This window comes from Aspergillus thermomutatus (genome assembly GCF_002237265.1).
Source record: "Aspergillus thermomutatus strain HMR AF 39 chromosome Unknown NODE_147, whole genome shotgun sequence".
NCBI lineage: Eukaryota > Fungi > Ascomycota > Eurotiomycetes > Eurotiales > Aspergillaceae > Aspergillus > Aspergillus thermomutatus.
In genome coordinates this window covers 35,565-49,980 of record NW_020798196.1, presented here as the reverse complement: position 1 = coordinate 49,980, position 14,416 = coordinate 35,565, and the positions used below count along the sequence as shown (strand labels likewise).

Here is a 14,416-nt window from a genome sequence, read left to right as displayed (position 1 = left end):
TACTTCGATTCGGTCGTACCGATATCTGCCAACTTATGCCAAGGCATTATTCAGTCCTGTTCTTAGTGTTCGCCGATGGCCCCTCGTGCTAATGACCCTGACATATGGACCGGTCCCCTTTGGGCTGCCTCTTTTCATCAGAGCGGCCCTTGTCATGGCGAGCCCCATATAGATACTTGGCCTGTCCCAATTCCCCGAGGCTGCAGGAATCGCAATTTGGAACCGGCACATAGGAAGCATGGGAATCGCTCATGTCATATAGTTGACTCCCATCACTTCAAGGTCCCCGCATGGACGATCTGATCGTCACTGTCAAGTTTATTCATTCTTTGCCTGCTCCTTCAGTCACTCCTTGTTTTTCCTTCTAGCCGTTCCTTGACCATCTGTACGGGCTGAGATGCGTTGAAAATTCCCACATCATTCCATGAGGTCGCCTCCAATCTAAGTCACTCCTTAATCTTGCTCAATCTTGAGAATGTCGGCTTCAGATGATCACCCTGACGGGCTGCCCGTCGCCGTATCTTATCTGGCAGGCTACATCGTCCTCTCCTACGTTATCAGCACGATGGGATGTGCGACTACCCTCGAACTTCTTCACCGACAGACGTCGAGGGCCGGCTTATATAACTGGTATGGCTGTTGCTCGAAGTACTGTTTTATCTAATCGTCTCACATTATAGGTACCTTCTGTTCACATCCTCCATTACTATGGGCGGCATCGGCATCTGGTGTATGCACTTCATTGGCAATAGGGCAATCGTCCTCGGTGACGGAGCAGCCCAAATCCAGATCGTGTATAGCGTGACTTTCACAGGAGTTTCATTCATCCTTCCCGTAGTTGTCTTGCTTGCAGCTTTCTACGCGATAGGAGCCAGTGAAAAGGCTAGCTATCTTCGTATCATTATGGGAGGTGTCCTCACGGGCAGCTCGGTGTGTGGAATGCACTACGTTGGCCAGCTTGGTATCGCCAATTACCAATGCAGCTACAAGGTCGCGCATATTGTCGGATCCGCAATCATCGCCATCTTTGCCAGTACTGCGGGCCTGGGTATCTTCTTTCGATGGAGGGCTACATGGACGAACAGTTGGTGGAGACGGGGAATCTGTGGCTGTCTACTTGCCATAGCTGTCTCCGGTATGCACTGGACTGCTGCGGTTGGCACGTCTTACAAAGAACATGATCAGTCCGTCAAGCAGGGTGGCCAACTGTCACGGAGCCAAACTGTCATTATATGTGCTGTACTAGTATGTTGTCTCCATTTATCAACAACGACGGGCAGCCTGGTAACTAATGAGGTAACGTGATAAGGCATGTGTTTCCTGCTCAGTTCTATCAGCATGTGCCATCGCGGCCGGCGGAGACCGCAGACGATCAAGAACAAAGGCCCGCCAAGTGGTCTTGAGCTGTGCCTTTTTCGACCCAGCCGGGAGGGTCATGGTGACTCCGCATGCAGGTCTTCCGAGTAGGAAGATCGTGGATCGTTATCGTGGAAAGGTACGTTGCCAGCGGATGAGGACCCCAGCACATGAGTTCAATGAAACCATGAATCATACTAATTGCCTTGCTACTTGGTAGACTTTTAACGACGACGATCTCACAAGGACGCATTCAGCCTTCCTCTGGGCATTTCGTGCAAGTAGAAACTGGAAACTCGTGACGGATGTCGTTCCCTTCATGAGAAGTCGAATCGAGTCCGAGAAAACTGCGATACAGCAGTACACCCCAAAAGGAGATGCGACCGACGATGACACGGAGATGCAAGGTAATTTTGACGGGTCGTTCAAACAACACTTCTGTGTAACCGCTCAGGACCTGGCCGAGGAACTACGACAGCCTCTTCAGGACATGGGTGTGCTGTATGATGACATCTTGACTACTACGACACCAGTCTCGCGCTTTTCTCGGGCAATGGGATATTCTCGACTCCATGCCAATAAGGGTCAGATGATGTTCACTGTCCGGCAATTGAGTAAGCACGAAGCTGCCCGTCTAGCAGCGTCAGGGCTTCGATTTACAACAATCGAGAACGTGATCCCTGTGCTATCTCGCCGTATCCATATACCGTCCACGACTTTGGCCGCTCACCTCAGGGACATGCGAGACTATGCCACCTCCAGTCGGAATTTCGAGCCAGGAGTTCATCTGGTCTCTTTTGTCATGCGCCCCACTGTTCATGACAACTTCGAAGTTCTCACTGCGAAAGGCGTCAGCAACCCGTTACCGTCTTCATCCCTGCCGGTGGAACGTCTTCAAATTACTCATCTGGAATTATTGTCACACATGGAAGGGTGGACCGTGTCAACGTGCCTGAAGTGGCTGACGTCGGAGACGGCGCGCGCCTACAAGGAAGCTGATGAGTTTCGCCAACAGTTGATCCAAGCGATGAAGAACCTTTCGTCCGCCATGCCACCTGATGTCAACTCAGCATCTAGATTCTCGGCACGCCCTCTTATTGCCCCGTGTCGCCCATCAAGGCATTCTGACGGAAGCAACTGTATCCTTCTTCCATTCTGCGCTGTCGGAACGCTGGACACCCAGATCTCCAACCCGGACTTCACCTTCACGCCTCTGCGTCTCTTCAGAGTGCAGCAGCAAGTGAACGACGGTTTCACCGGAGGCGATGGATTCGCAAAGGAGCTAAGTCAAGAGCTCTATTATTCCAACGCCCGCTCCAGTTCAGCCACCGATTCCGAAATCGCACCCTCTGTTCGTGCTCTTCGTCGCTTCTGGCCGAACCACAAACAGCCCAGCGATAAGATGAGCGCAATATCCCAGGAGACTCTCACGGAGCATTTGCCGTTCGGAGAGATCACTGTCCGCAAGGAAGTGAAGGTGGATATCGCGAAACTCGCTGAATTGTCCACCCAGCCCACACTGGGACGGCATGCCTCGCAGACTACCGTAGTGGCTGGCGACTCGGCCTCCGGCACGTATGTGGACGAGCTCTACAATCTCTGCTATTCCCCTAAGATACGGTTAAGACCAGATACGTTCCAACCAACCTCGACAGTTGGCTGAGATATAAAGTCCAATCAGCCGCAATCAATCTTGAACTCGATCTTTTGAATGAGCAAAACGAGCTCAGGCATTTTGGCTCGTCAGTCAAGTCGAGAACAAGCCTGCCCTTGATCTGACGCGCCAAACGGACATCGACGCCATCACTAGCAGATCATCACGCCCTTGCCCAACACGAAATCGCATAGTTGACGCTCTTCGGTACGGACCCGTTGACTGCTAGTGCACGAGAAATGAGTCTCGAGCATGGCTCAGGTAACGAACAATTCGAGATGTAAACCTCAGCACTCATGACGGGACATGCATATATATTTTGGATTCTGAGCAGATACATAGATATCTCTTGGACAAGCTCGTCAGATTGATGTATGACGAGGCGCTTCACTTTTCCTTTGTTCTGTGCATCGTGATATCTCAAAGGAAACCAGTACAAGCCTACATGTATTTTCAATGATATCAAACCCTCATGTGAGATTGATATGCCAAAAAGGCATACTATCAGTCCCGTTGTACACGTCAAAATCTCTACGATTCCAAGTTCTGAACCTTGCATATGGCACAGCTGCTGCTCGAGCTCACATTCTCTACTTGTCAAGAATAGACTATTCACACTAGCCGAATCGAAGGCTATTTCCTTGAAAAGAAGCAAGTAGAACATAAGGTTATCCGAAGGAGGAAAGTAGAACATAAGGTTATCCGAAGGAGGAATGCACCAGGCACCCTCAAATGCTTAATTCAAGTATGTGGATGAATCGACAAGATTCGCTCAACCAGCCAAGCCAGTTTATTATGACAACACCCAATGCGGGGAAAAGCAGAAGAACCGGAGAAACGCCTTGCCATGGGGTATCGTATGTTGATGCAGTAAAACCCGTAGCGAAATCGAGAGCCATCAGAATGGACAACGATGATAACCAGATCATTGAAATATGCAACTCGAATGATGAGAATAACCGCCCAGCGCTAAGTAGCAAGCGTGAAATTTATGCTCCGAAGCAACCTGAAATAACCCAACCCGCTCCCAATGCGAATGAGTACAAGGTGATAGAAAGCCAGTAATGTGGAATGTCGTAAATTCGTGTGTATGTGTCGGGGCAATGTGCCCTTCCAGTTACCGTGAGCGTGGAGAATCACGGGTTTGATGTCGTAGTAGAGGCCATGCGCCGCCTGGTACGGGGCCAATGTCACTTGTTCGTTGTGGACGCAATGCAGATGAAGAATATCAAGTACGGCAAGCGCCACTTGTTGCCTACTTTCACGTCGAACAGCCGATAGAGGTAATCGTCCGCCTTATTTAAATCGATGAAGTGCTCAACTTTGATGGAAAGAGACAGCTCACACGGTTCATGATTGCATGACCTGCCTTAATCCTTAAGCACTAATGCGACTGCGGAGCCTCTTCCTTCGAAGGGCAGGGCGAGGATCCTCATCCGCAGTCTCATCAGCGGAGCGCTTTGTGCTAGCAGGTGAAGGAGACAAGGCTCGCGAGGAAGACCGGCGTAACTTCATGGTCAATTTGTTCTCTGGTGCTCCCACTCGGACTTTCTTGCGGCGAACAGCCGGGCGGGGGTCTTCATCTTCGCTTTCATCAGCGGAGCGCTTTGCTCCAAGGGCAGGGCGAGAATCCTCATCCGCAGTCTCATCAGCGGAGCGCTTTGCTCCAAGGGTAGGGCGAGAATCCTCATCCGCAGTCTCATGAGCGGAGCGCTTTGTGCTAGCAGGTGGTGGAGACAAGGCTCGCGAGGAAGACCGACTACGTAACTTCATGGTCAATTTGTTCTCTGGTGCTCCCACTCGGACTTTCTTGCGGCGAACAACCGGGCGGGGGTCTTCATCCTCGCTGTCATCAGCAGAGCGCTTTGCTCCAGCGTAGGAAGGTGGCGAGGTCTTTGAAGACCGATCAGCTGATTTCAAATCATTTGGGATGCGCGGCAGTCCAGTATGAGGGCCATCCACATGCCGTACTGAAGAGTAGTGGTTGAAGTCCTGTAAAGCGAGAAGATTAGTCGAATATTCGCAATGTAGATCGACGACCTATACAAGGAGTTGACTCACGTGAAAAGCAACATGGAGAATTGCCCTCTCCTCACTGCCCGGAGCATAAACATCACGAAAGGTCTGGATGCCCTTCGTGCTGTAGACGCGAACGTCGACTTTGAATGACTGGCAAAATGCTTGAATGTCTTCGGAGCCACCCCATGTGCCATTCTTTCGACATCCTTCCAATTTGGACTCGAAGCTGCGTTCGATGTCTTCAGACGAGGGAGGTGCCGGGCTTACCGACGAAGAAGAGGAAGAAGAAGAATATCTGGACGCAGCTGCTCGTCTGGGAGCTCTCCGCTCTCCACCGGCGGCGACTATGAAGTGTATAAAGTAATCTCTGTGGGCAGCAATATGATCCGCAAGCTGAAGACGAATCTGGTCGGCATGGTCCGGGTTTCCGTACATTTGATCGGACAGGGCGTAGTACAGACAGTTGCCTGGGGACGGAAACTGTTAGTACGAGACGACAATAGAATGCAAGGATGCCTCAGAATGAACGCAAGTAAGGGAAGTCAAAGGTCTGGGGACTCAATGGTAGGGAGAATTTACCATCACCCTTAGTAGGGAAAGCATAGAGTCCTAGCTCATTGAGGCACGGAATTTCGAGGCTTTCTGTGTCTGCTTGTTTGCTGCGAATCTTTGCTACCGGTTGCCTCGGTGTCAACTCCTCGCAATCGGACTCCGCTGAGGTTGATCCTTTGGTGGTTTCTTTCCTTGGAGCCTGCTCTTCTGGAGCCGAGTTCTTTGGTTCCGCTGGCTTTGGAGACGAATTTTTGGGGGGAAACTGGGATTGTGTTCGCTGCAATTTGCTTGTAGTCTTTCTGACCAAGGACTGCCCCTGAGAAGGACTTGGCAGATGGTGTAGAGGAGACATTGGTGCAATTACTTGTGCCATAGTCGGTTTGATCCTATAGATCAACGTACAGGAGCGGTAGGGAGAGAAAGATAGTAATTGTGGAAGGAGAAGGACTGAGAAGAAGGGGAGGAGGAGAGAGAGGAGGGAGGAGAAAAGGAGAAGTGAAGATAAAATGTCTATATCATCTAGAATATGGACGCAAGTGAATAGACGACAACAGCCCATTTGTGGGGTCAGAAAAGAAAAGAAAAGAATGAAGCAATAGTTACGGGGTGAAGATAGCCCTGGTATACAACACGCGCGGCGAGACTTTTTGGACGGACTTGCGGAGGAAAACGTAACAAAAGTGGCAGAAGTGGAAAGGAATCCCTGGCCGAGGTTGAGGCGGTGAGCCCGGCGACGCCTGGTGATTGGTGGCTGACACGTAAAATCTCCTCAATGACGAAATGTGTTGTATTCGCGAATACAACAAGATTTCAATACTTTGTTTGTCTGATTCAATGGTCCTCGGCTAAGTGCTTGTTTAATGGACATACAACTACCAGGAGGCGGCTAACCGCTCTATTAATTAATTCAGTTCCTCAAAAGCTGTATGATAGGTGCAATCAATGAGAAATGGCGGTTGAAATGCTTGGTATTGAAGTTGAAACAACACATTCAAAAGATCGAAAACTTTTAAATTATCAAAACACTGATTGGACGAATGACACGTACAAGCACAAGCGCCCGGACCTCCGCGGCCAAAATAGGAAAGGCACCACACCCGGTCATACACCGCCGAAACCAAGGCGAAATGCTTCAGTTACGAGTCAACAATACATAAATTACGCCGCGAGGTGACAATCTCTTATCTAATCGGTTCCCTCTCGCATTGCCTGATACGAAGATAGTACCGAGACCCCGCTTGGAGATGAGTACCTATATCTTTGACTCATTGTCCCATTCTCCCTGAAATCCTTAGATTCTATTGTTCTACTCCTCTGCTGCTGCTTCACAGTTGCTTAGTATATCACCGAATAGCTCAACTGAGAAGATACAATGGCTACAAATACCATTGTGATCCTGGGGTATGACGGTTCGGCGGCCATCCATGATTCTGGAGACCCTGATATTAGTGGAGATCTCATGCTGACAACAAGTGAATAGAGCTGGAGTGTCAGGGCTCACTACTGCATATCTCCTTTCTCAAGATGCGTCGAACAGCATCACCGTAGTGGCCAAACATATGCCTGGAGACTACGATATCGAATACTGTTCTCCATGGGCTGGAGCCAACTATCTCCCGTAGGTATCTTTTTGGGCTCGAATTGGAATTCCTCCACTGATTGATCGCTTGACAGTGTGGGGAAATCCGGGAGTCCTCATGAGAGGTGGGAACGAGAAACATGGCCAGCTCTGAAGGAGCTGACTGAGAAACACCCAGAGGCCGGGATCCATTTCCAAGGTAGGCCTCCAGCGCTTAACGAAGTAATACATCCCAACTGACTATTCCAGACACGATCGTCTACAACCGTGTCAAAGACCAAGGATCACCAACTGGCCAGTGGTTCTCCGAGCTAGTGCAACCTAATCCGTGGTACAAAGATGTCGTTCCGGACGTAGGTTTTGACTCTTTGAAAAAGCCTCTTGACTTGCGACGAGCCTGGCTGACGATGTTCGTATCAGTTCAAAAGCATACCAGCCGACCAGCTAACCCCTGGTATTGATAATGCGCAGAAATTCACCTCGGTCTGTATCAACACCGCCGTCTACCTCCCCTGGCTTGTCGGACAATGCCGAAAGAACGGGGTGGTGTTCAAAAGAGCCGTCTTCAAGCACGTTGCAGAAGCTGCAAGCGCTCACCACTCCGGTAAGAAGGCCGACGTGGTCGTGAATTGCACCGGTCTTTCGTCTAGGAAGCTGGGCGGAGTATGTGACGAGAAGCTGTATCCGGCTCGCGGCCAGATCGTTGTCGTCCGCAACGATCCTGGAGCCATGGTTTCTATCTCTGGGTGCGATGACGGTGAAGACGAGCTGGTCTACATGATGACTCGAGCCGCTGGCGGCGGGACCATCATCGGCGGCTCGTATCAGAAGAACCAGTGGGATCCATTGCCCGACCCTAACCTAGCAGTTCGGATCATGAAGCGTGCAATTGCTCTGTGCCCGCAGCTCGTTAAAGAGGGTCAGGGCATTGAAGGACTGGACATTATCCGGCACGGGGTCGGACTGCGGCCCCTCAGAGAGGGTGGCACTCGCATTGAAGCGGAGAGGATCGACGGGGTGGCAGTCGTGCATAACTATGGCCACGGAGGATTTGGATATCAAGCTTCATATGGTTGCGCCGCAGAGGCGGTCAAATTGGTCAGTAATGTCTTGCAGCGGAAGAGTAAAGCGAAGTTGTGATAAGGACAACTTCGGTCGCAACAATGTATATAATTGAAGGACATAGCTACAGAGAGTAAATACTGAACTGACTATTTTGCAGCTGAAGAGAAAAGTGTATTTACAATTGAGAATCCAGGAACACCCAGAAACAATCCAATGTGCTGCGGCAGATCGAAAACAGATCGTCGAGTCATCATCATGTCGACGTCATCACTGATGAGCGAAGCTTCCCCGGATTTTCCATTGTCAAATTTAAAACACTTAGTACAACTTTCCAATTCCGCTGCCCTTTGAACAGCTTGGCCTAGCCCGAATGTACTTCCCCATTCGAAGAGAAATCGCAACACAATGAAGTACAAATCTCCCGCCGTAGAAGACTACACCGACACCGACGGCAGCTCAGTCCCAGTCGCAGAGAAGCGCAAGCGAGAGCACAAAGAACGCAAGACATCTGATCGCGACGACTCAGAGCAACCCCCGAACAAAGTCTCCAAGTCCGCCAGTGGAAACCCCAGCCCTAAAGAGGAGAACAAGGCAGACTCTGAAACCAACCGCGAAGAATGGAATAACGGTTACGAAGGCTACGAAGACCAAGAGGAGGAGGAAAAACTGAAAAAGGGCGCAAAGCAAAATGAAGAAGGCGGCTTGGAAGGTGCTGAAGGAGAATTTGAAGATAGCGAGCATGCTAAACCCCCAGAATCACCCAAAGTGCATAAGACTATCGAGGAATTTGGCCGGCAGCCACTAGAGGGTACTTCCCTTGCGAAGGAGCCGCTCACTGCATCTCCGGATACGGTGCTTGCGATGGTGATTGACGCGATGTTGAAGTCGCGGCCAATTTCCCATGATCTTTCGCAGCGTGCGGTGAATAGGATCATTGACGAAGGGTATCATGATATCCGAAAGTTGGGGGAAAGTAGTTGGGAGGAAAGGACGATGGTGCTAAAGGAGGGGGGTTATAATCGGTATCGAGAGCAAGGTGCTACTAACCTGGGCGATTTGGCAGACTTCATCAATGGGCAGTACGGTACGCATTCCCTTCCTCGAGATCCGACTGGTTCTAGCTGTACGCTGACCATGGTCTAGATGGTGACCTGAACAATCTTCTGAGAAAAGCTGGAAACGACCGCAAAAAGACCAGGGATTTGATCAAGGAGATCAAAGGTCTAGGTGACCTCGGTGTCGATCTCTTTCTGAACAACGTCCAAAGCGTGTGGCCTTCCATGGCGCCCTTCGTGGATGCGCGCAGTCTCAAGACAGCAGATGAGATTGGCATTAGCACAGATCTCGAGGCAATCTATGAAAGCCTGGATCGAGACTCAATGAGGATGAGCAGGCTGGCAAATGGATTGTCCCACGTGCGGCTGGATAAGAAGCAACGAGAGGTTATGGAAGTTTGATTCCGCATGTGACGGCTTAGACCACATTGTGCGCACTTAAGCAATTGATATTGTGGGACTCAAACATGTGATTCAGCCTTTGAGTTCATCAGGGACGGCAACGTCAAAATGAATGAAGTGAGATCAATTTCAAGCAGAAGATTTACTTCTTTCCGGGAAATCCTGGCTGCACCCAAGACATGTGGCAAGTGAACTTTCGAGCTATCGACAGCAAAAGAGGATCCGATTTTGCCAGTTCATTAAAGAGAAAACTAGTGTCGCATATGTTCGAATCGAGTGCTTATACCTAATTACCATCATGCCTTCTTCAAAAGGCAACATGATCCCCAGATTAAGGCTGTTTGGAGTCCTAATCAATGTCAGTGGAGAAATCGTAGCTAGGTTGATCAATGCACCTGAGGGAGCTTGGAACAGCACAGAACATCTATCTATTGCGATCAGACAGGCTCATTGACAAAAGGCGTTTGATCAGATGGATTCGAATGGTCAATTTGCTTGGGAGGTAGAATGCCAGCTATATGATTGATCGAGAAGAGGTATTATCGAGAGTAGGACGGCATAATGACAATCTAGGCCGCCATCCAGACCATTGTCAGCCTAAATCTGCGGAGCTAAGCTCTACTATCTGACTGTTTCTACTGTTGCGCCCATTCAACTGATCTAGAACCCAACTGGAAAGTTTTTAGATGATTTTTCTGAGGCCTAGGTAAACATCGAAGGAGAGGAGGCTATGGTCTTTGATGCTCTGTCACGTGAAAGGTCTTGGCCTCAGTCAGTGGCTGGTAGGTACTGATGTGTCAGCCACCCTCAATGGTCTTGGCAGACCCGCTACTTGCGACTCGGACCAGGAAGCTCCAAAGCCCCATCCGTCGCTCATCTCCTTGGTTTCCCAACCACTCCTCCTTTTGACCTCTCTCTCCAAACCTCTGACGAGTCTCACTTGATCACCGGATCTTGACTCGGAGAAACATTAGTCGATCAGCGATTCTTTCACCTTAGGCAGCTACTTTCCAACGGCGCAGGCTACGACATTTCGAACAGTTTCACCACCCAGCGAGACCGGCGAACTCAGCAAGCAGACGAAGCTTTCAACGCTGGATCTCACCCCATTTTTTTGAGCACACATCGCTACTGCCTCGTGCTCCGACCTCACGATTTGCGATTTGATTCTTTATATCTCCTCGAAACCCCAATCTCCTGTGCTCGACCACTCTACAGACCGACGGAACATAATTCGTGCAAACGTCGCTCAAAATGGACTTCTCTAACATCTTGTACGTCGCTGTACTCTGCTAATCTCAAATTGATTTCCAAACTGTGACTGACGACCTCCAGCCGGATCGTCAACATCGCCATTGGCGTGATTATGATCCTTGGTGGTATCGCTCAATTCTTCCCTGCATCGCTAGGTTCCGTAATTGTTGGTGCCTACGTGATCATCTTTGGTCTCGGTAAGTTCCAAGGCACTTCAATTGACCAGTGGAGAGTATGTTATTGCTGACACCGTGGTCTCTTAGTCATTGGCGGCCTGGAGTTGATGCCCACTGTTCCGGATTATGTCTATCGCTATGCGTCTTTCCTCTTCTCGTTCCTCGGACGTGGTGTCTGTAAGTACCTCAGCTTGCTTTTTTTTTTGCCATTCCTTTCTGGTAGCGTTCTTACAGGTATTCTCAGTCTACATCTTCGTTGGATCGATCATGCTGCACGGCCACGTGCTGCGGTACATTGCCGGTTCTATCGTTGGGTTTGTCGGTCTGGGATATATTGTCCTGGACTTCATTCCTTCCATCGAACCTCCCTCCAACATGCGCGAGGCCGACCAGGGCTGGGGTGCTGAACAGGTCTAAGCTTTGCGGAATCTGGAACACATGATCTTCCAGATACTACACAATTGCTGTTATCGCGGGCCCTCTCGAACCCGTACTCTGAGTCACGAGATTGAAAACTTGCGGCAATCCAAGAACGATGTCCCTATAATGCGCTTGACGATGATCGATGAGTGTGATGATGTATATTCGCCCTCCGATTCAAGTGATGTGATCGAACCAGTATACCCATCTCACCTTGAGTGGAAAGTCTGGTCTGAAACAATTTTGAAGTTGTCACTTTTGGAGCTCTTGATTTCCTTTTGAACTGTCCTTTGTGGACAGATACTTTTCTTGTGAACTCTGTATTACATATGTAGATAATATATGGTTGAATATCAGCTGTCCTATTGGAAAGCTACGGTAGTACACGCGGTGGTTGACAAGCCCGGTTAGACAATAATCGAAGCGAGAGGTACCTGTCAAACACCACTCAAATCTTCCATCGTCATACGGTTGGCCCAATCCGAACCATGCGACAGCTTGCACGACAGCTCTACGTCTTGAGCTACTCGGCTACCGGCATATTCTAGTTGTTGGCGAGTATGATAGATGAGCTTGCGTGTCTAAGCCATGGCACATCATACTACCTACGAGCATAACAACATACTGGCACGTATCAACAATTTGTCTGGTCGAAAGGGCCACGGGGGTGAGTTTGGGAAAGAAAGGTACAATAGCACTCAACATCAGGGCCACTGCGGTAGCCTCAGGCAAAAGGGTCACGCGGTGACCTCGCCCATCCAATGCTGAACAAGCCCCTGACTAGAGCTTCAACCGGAGACAGAAAAGAAAACAACACAGACTATCCCATCACGCTTTGGCTCTTCACCCCGTGCTCCTCTCGCTACTCCTCGTGATCCTCCCTTGGCTGGGACCGTTGCTGCTGCCGCATATCAGCGATAACCACCCTCTCAATAACTCTTTTGGGCATCATGAAAGCTAGGATGAAGAAAGATGAAGGAAGAGTAACAGCCATGAAGATGACTTATTGTGAGCTCGGAATGGCATGTTTGAGAAAACATCTCCTTCTTGCGTTCTTAACCGGTGGATGACGTAGGAGAGAGCGGGAAAAGAAGTCCAAAGGGGTCTTTTGCTATTTTCAAAGCTGTAAAGCTTCGACTGTCCGATCACCTTAAATTCAAACCATCCATGCAAGCATAGGATATCAGTCCATGCTGTGGGCCTACCAGAGAAACCGTCAAGAAATAGAATATTAGCCCGAAGCCATTATCTGAGCCTTTCTCAGACTGGGAACGTCTAGGAACTCTCTGTTCATATTTGAACAGTGGTGCAGAGATTTTGGGATTATCTTCTGTATGAGAACAATCGTCTGAACCATGTTCCTTGAGAAACACATGTTGGTTGAGCATTTGTGCTAGTTGACCGTGTATCATTGAACCCTCATGACCAAAGGAGAAACCATCAATCTAACAGTACCTTCTTCATTTTCTAAAACTCATCAAGAACCAGATAGAGAAATGCTTTATGATTGCTATACAGAAAACATGTGATGCAACGACAGACCCTGAAGTCTTGGACTACGAGTGCCGAGACAATAGATTAGGTTAGGTAAGAGATAATCCCAGAGGAGTGGAGCTGATGCGATAGATTAGAAACTCAACGAAGAGATGGAAAGACATCTACAGCCAATCACAGTCATTAGAAAGACGCTGACAGGAAGAACCGAAAGACATCCACCAATGGCAGCAAATACAAACAGGCTTATTCGATCACGGAGACGCTACTTACTGAAGGGGAAGGCACGTTCTTGGTAGACCCAGAAGACTAGTCCAAAACAGGCATCGGTGGGGTCCAGATGATTCGATCCGGGGGAGAAAAAGCAGGCGCCATGAGGAAAAGAAACGGATGGCAAAATGAAGGGGAAAAAAAATACTAGAAAACATCAGGAACCATCAGGTTCACTATTGAATAGAGTCCTAAAAGGAACCGAAGATCTGGACCCAACAGTTTCTTCTTCGAGGAATCCCAACCACTTGGATATCTGGACAGCCTGCAGCAGCACGACAAGAGCTGTCGTCCCCAGGTGTAGATCCCCCTGGGAGATCGATAACCGATAAGAGCAGCAATAGCAACAGCTGAGCACCAGGCCAACTGTCATAACCAGAGTCTGGCCTCTCCTTCACGATCATCCAAGAGTCATTATTCTTATTATCGCCTGTCATCATCATCATCATCATCATCACATCCATCTCGTCATCATCATCCATCAAATCCATCATCTCCAAGTCTTCTACATATTATCATTTATCATCGTCGTGACCACCTAGGCCTTACCCACTTTTTTCCCTTCCGTCCCCTTTCTCTATCTATCAATCAATCAATCAATCAATCATTTGATCTGCGTTACAAAGTACGTACTTCCCCGTCTAATCAATCAAATCAGTCTATCGATCTCATCAATCCTTTGCATACCATGATTCTCCTCGCTTTCCCTACTCCTCATTTTCGCTAGCCTCTTCTTCCTCTTCCCCTTTATCTCTTTTAGTTTCAGTCTCTGCATACCCAAAGTCCCAACTCCCAACCTGTCACTCTCTAGCAGTGACATTCCATTGCTCGGAGTGGATCTATCTTCTTGCCCTTCTCCCTCCTCTCCCAACCACTTGGCTGCTGCACCTGAGAATTTTCGCAGTTTATTTGTTTTAATCATTCTAACAATTTTCTCGCGTCAAGCTCCCTCTTCAGTTTCAGACCACTTTTCTGCCCCATTATCTGAACGAGCATCTGACAGGATCGGACCACTTGGCATCCCGACTGGATCGCCACCTCGACCTGTCATTCGGATTGGCCGAGAAGCGGACCCTTCGTGGCGGGTCACTTATTGATAATCAGAGTTGTTGACTCTGGC

General features: G+C 49.2%; 5 protein-coding genes across 5 annotated transcripts; 4 read left to right on the top strand and 1 right to left on the bottom strand.

Annotated features, from left to right (window-relative positions):
- Positions 1–475: 475 nt before the first annotated feature.
- CDV56_105521 (MHYT domain-containing protein) lies at positions 476–3,019 on the top strand (the record flags this gene model as incomplete). The annotated part of the gene is made up of 4 exons (XM_026759140.1): positions 476–630; positions 681–1,245; positions 1,310–1,495; positions 1,577–3,019. 4 exons carry the CDS (start codon positions 476–478, stop codon positions 3,017–3,019), a joined length of 2,349 nt encoding a protein of 782 aa, XP_026612980.1.
- A 1,368-nt stretch (positions 3,020–4,387) lies between these two features.
- On the bottom strand, positions 4,388–5,464 carry CDV56_105335 (uncharacterized protein; the record flags this gene model as incomplete). The annotated part of the gene is made up of 2 exons (XM_026758954.1): positions 4,388–5,002; positions 5,072–5,464. 2 exons carry the CDS (start codon positions 5,462–5,464, stop codon positions 4,388–4,390), a joined length of 1,008 nt encoding a protein of 335 aa, XP_026612979.1.
- A 1,489-nt stretch (positions 5,465–6,953) lies between these two features.
- On the top strand, positions 6,954–8,300 carry CDV56_105101 (FAD-dependent oxidoreductase; the record flags this gene model as incomplete). Its single annotated transcript, XM_026758720.1, has 5 exons — positions 6,954–6,982; positions 7,062–7,199; positions 7,256–7,359; positions 7,410–7,513; positions 7,581–8,300. The coding sequence occupies 5 exons, from the start codon at positions 6,954–6,956 to the stop codon at positions 8,298–8,300; spliced, it is 1,095 nt and encodes a 364-aa protein (XP_026612978.1).
- Positions 8,301–8,630: 330 nt separating this feature from the next.
- On the top strand, positions 8,631–9,682 carry CDV56_105004 (uncharacterized protein; the record flags this gene model as incomplete). The annotated part of the gene is made up of 2 exons (XM_026758623.1): positions 8,631–9,309; positions 9,369–9,682. 2 exons carry the CDS (start codon positions 8,631–8,633, stop codon positions 9,680–9,682), a joined length of 993 nt encoding a protein of 330 aa, XP_026612977.1.
- A 1,254-nt stretch (positions 9,683–10,936) lies between these two features.
- CDV56_104852 (TVP15 family protein) lies at positions 10,937–11,529 on the top strand (the record flags this gene model as incomplete). The annotated part of the gene is made up of 4 exons (XM_026758471.1): positions 10,937–10,956; positions 11,018–11,133; positions 11,200–11,289; positions 11,357–11,529. 4 exons carry the CDS (start codon positions 10,937–10,939, stop codon positions 11,527–11,529), a joined length of 399 nt encoding a protein of 132 aa, XP_026612976.1.
- Between the last annotated feature and the right edge of the window lie 2,887 nt (positions 11,530–14,416).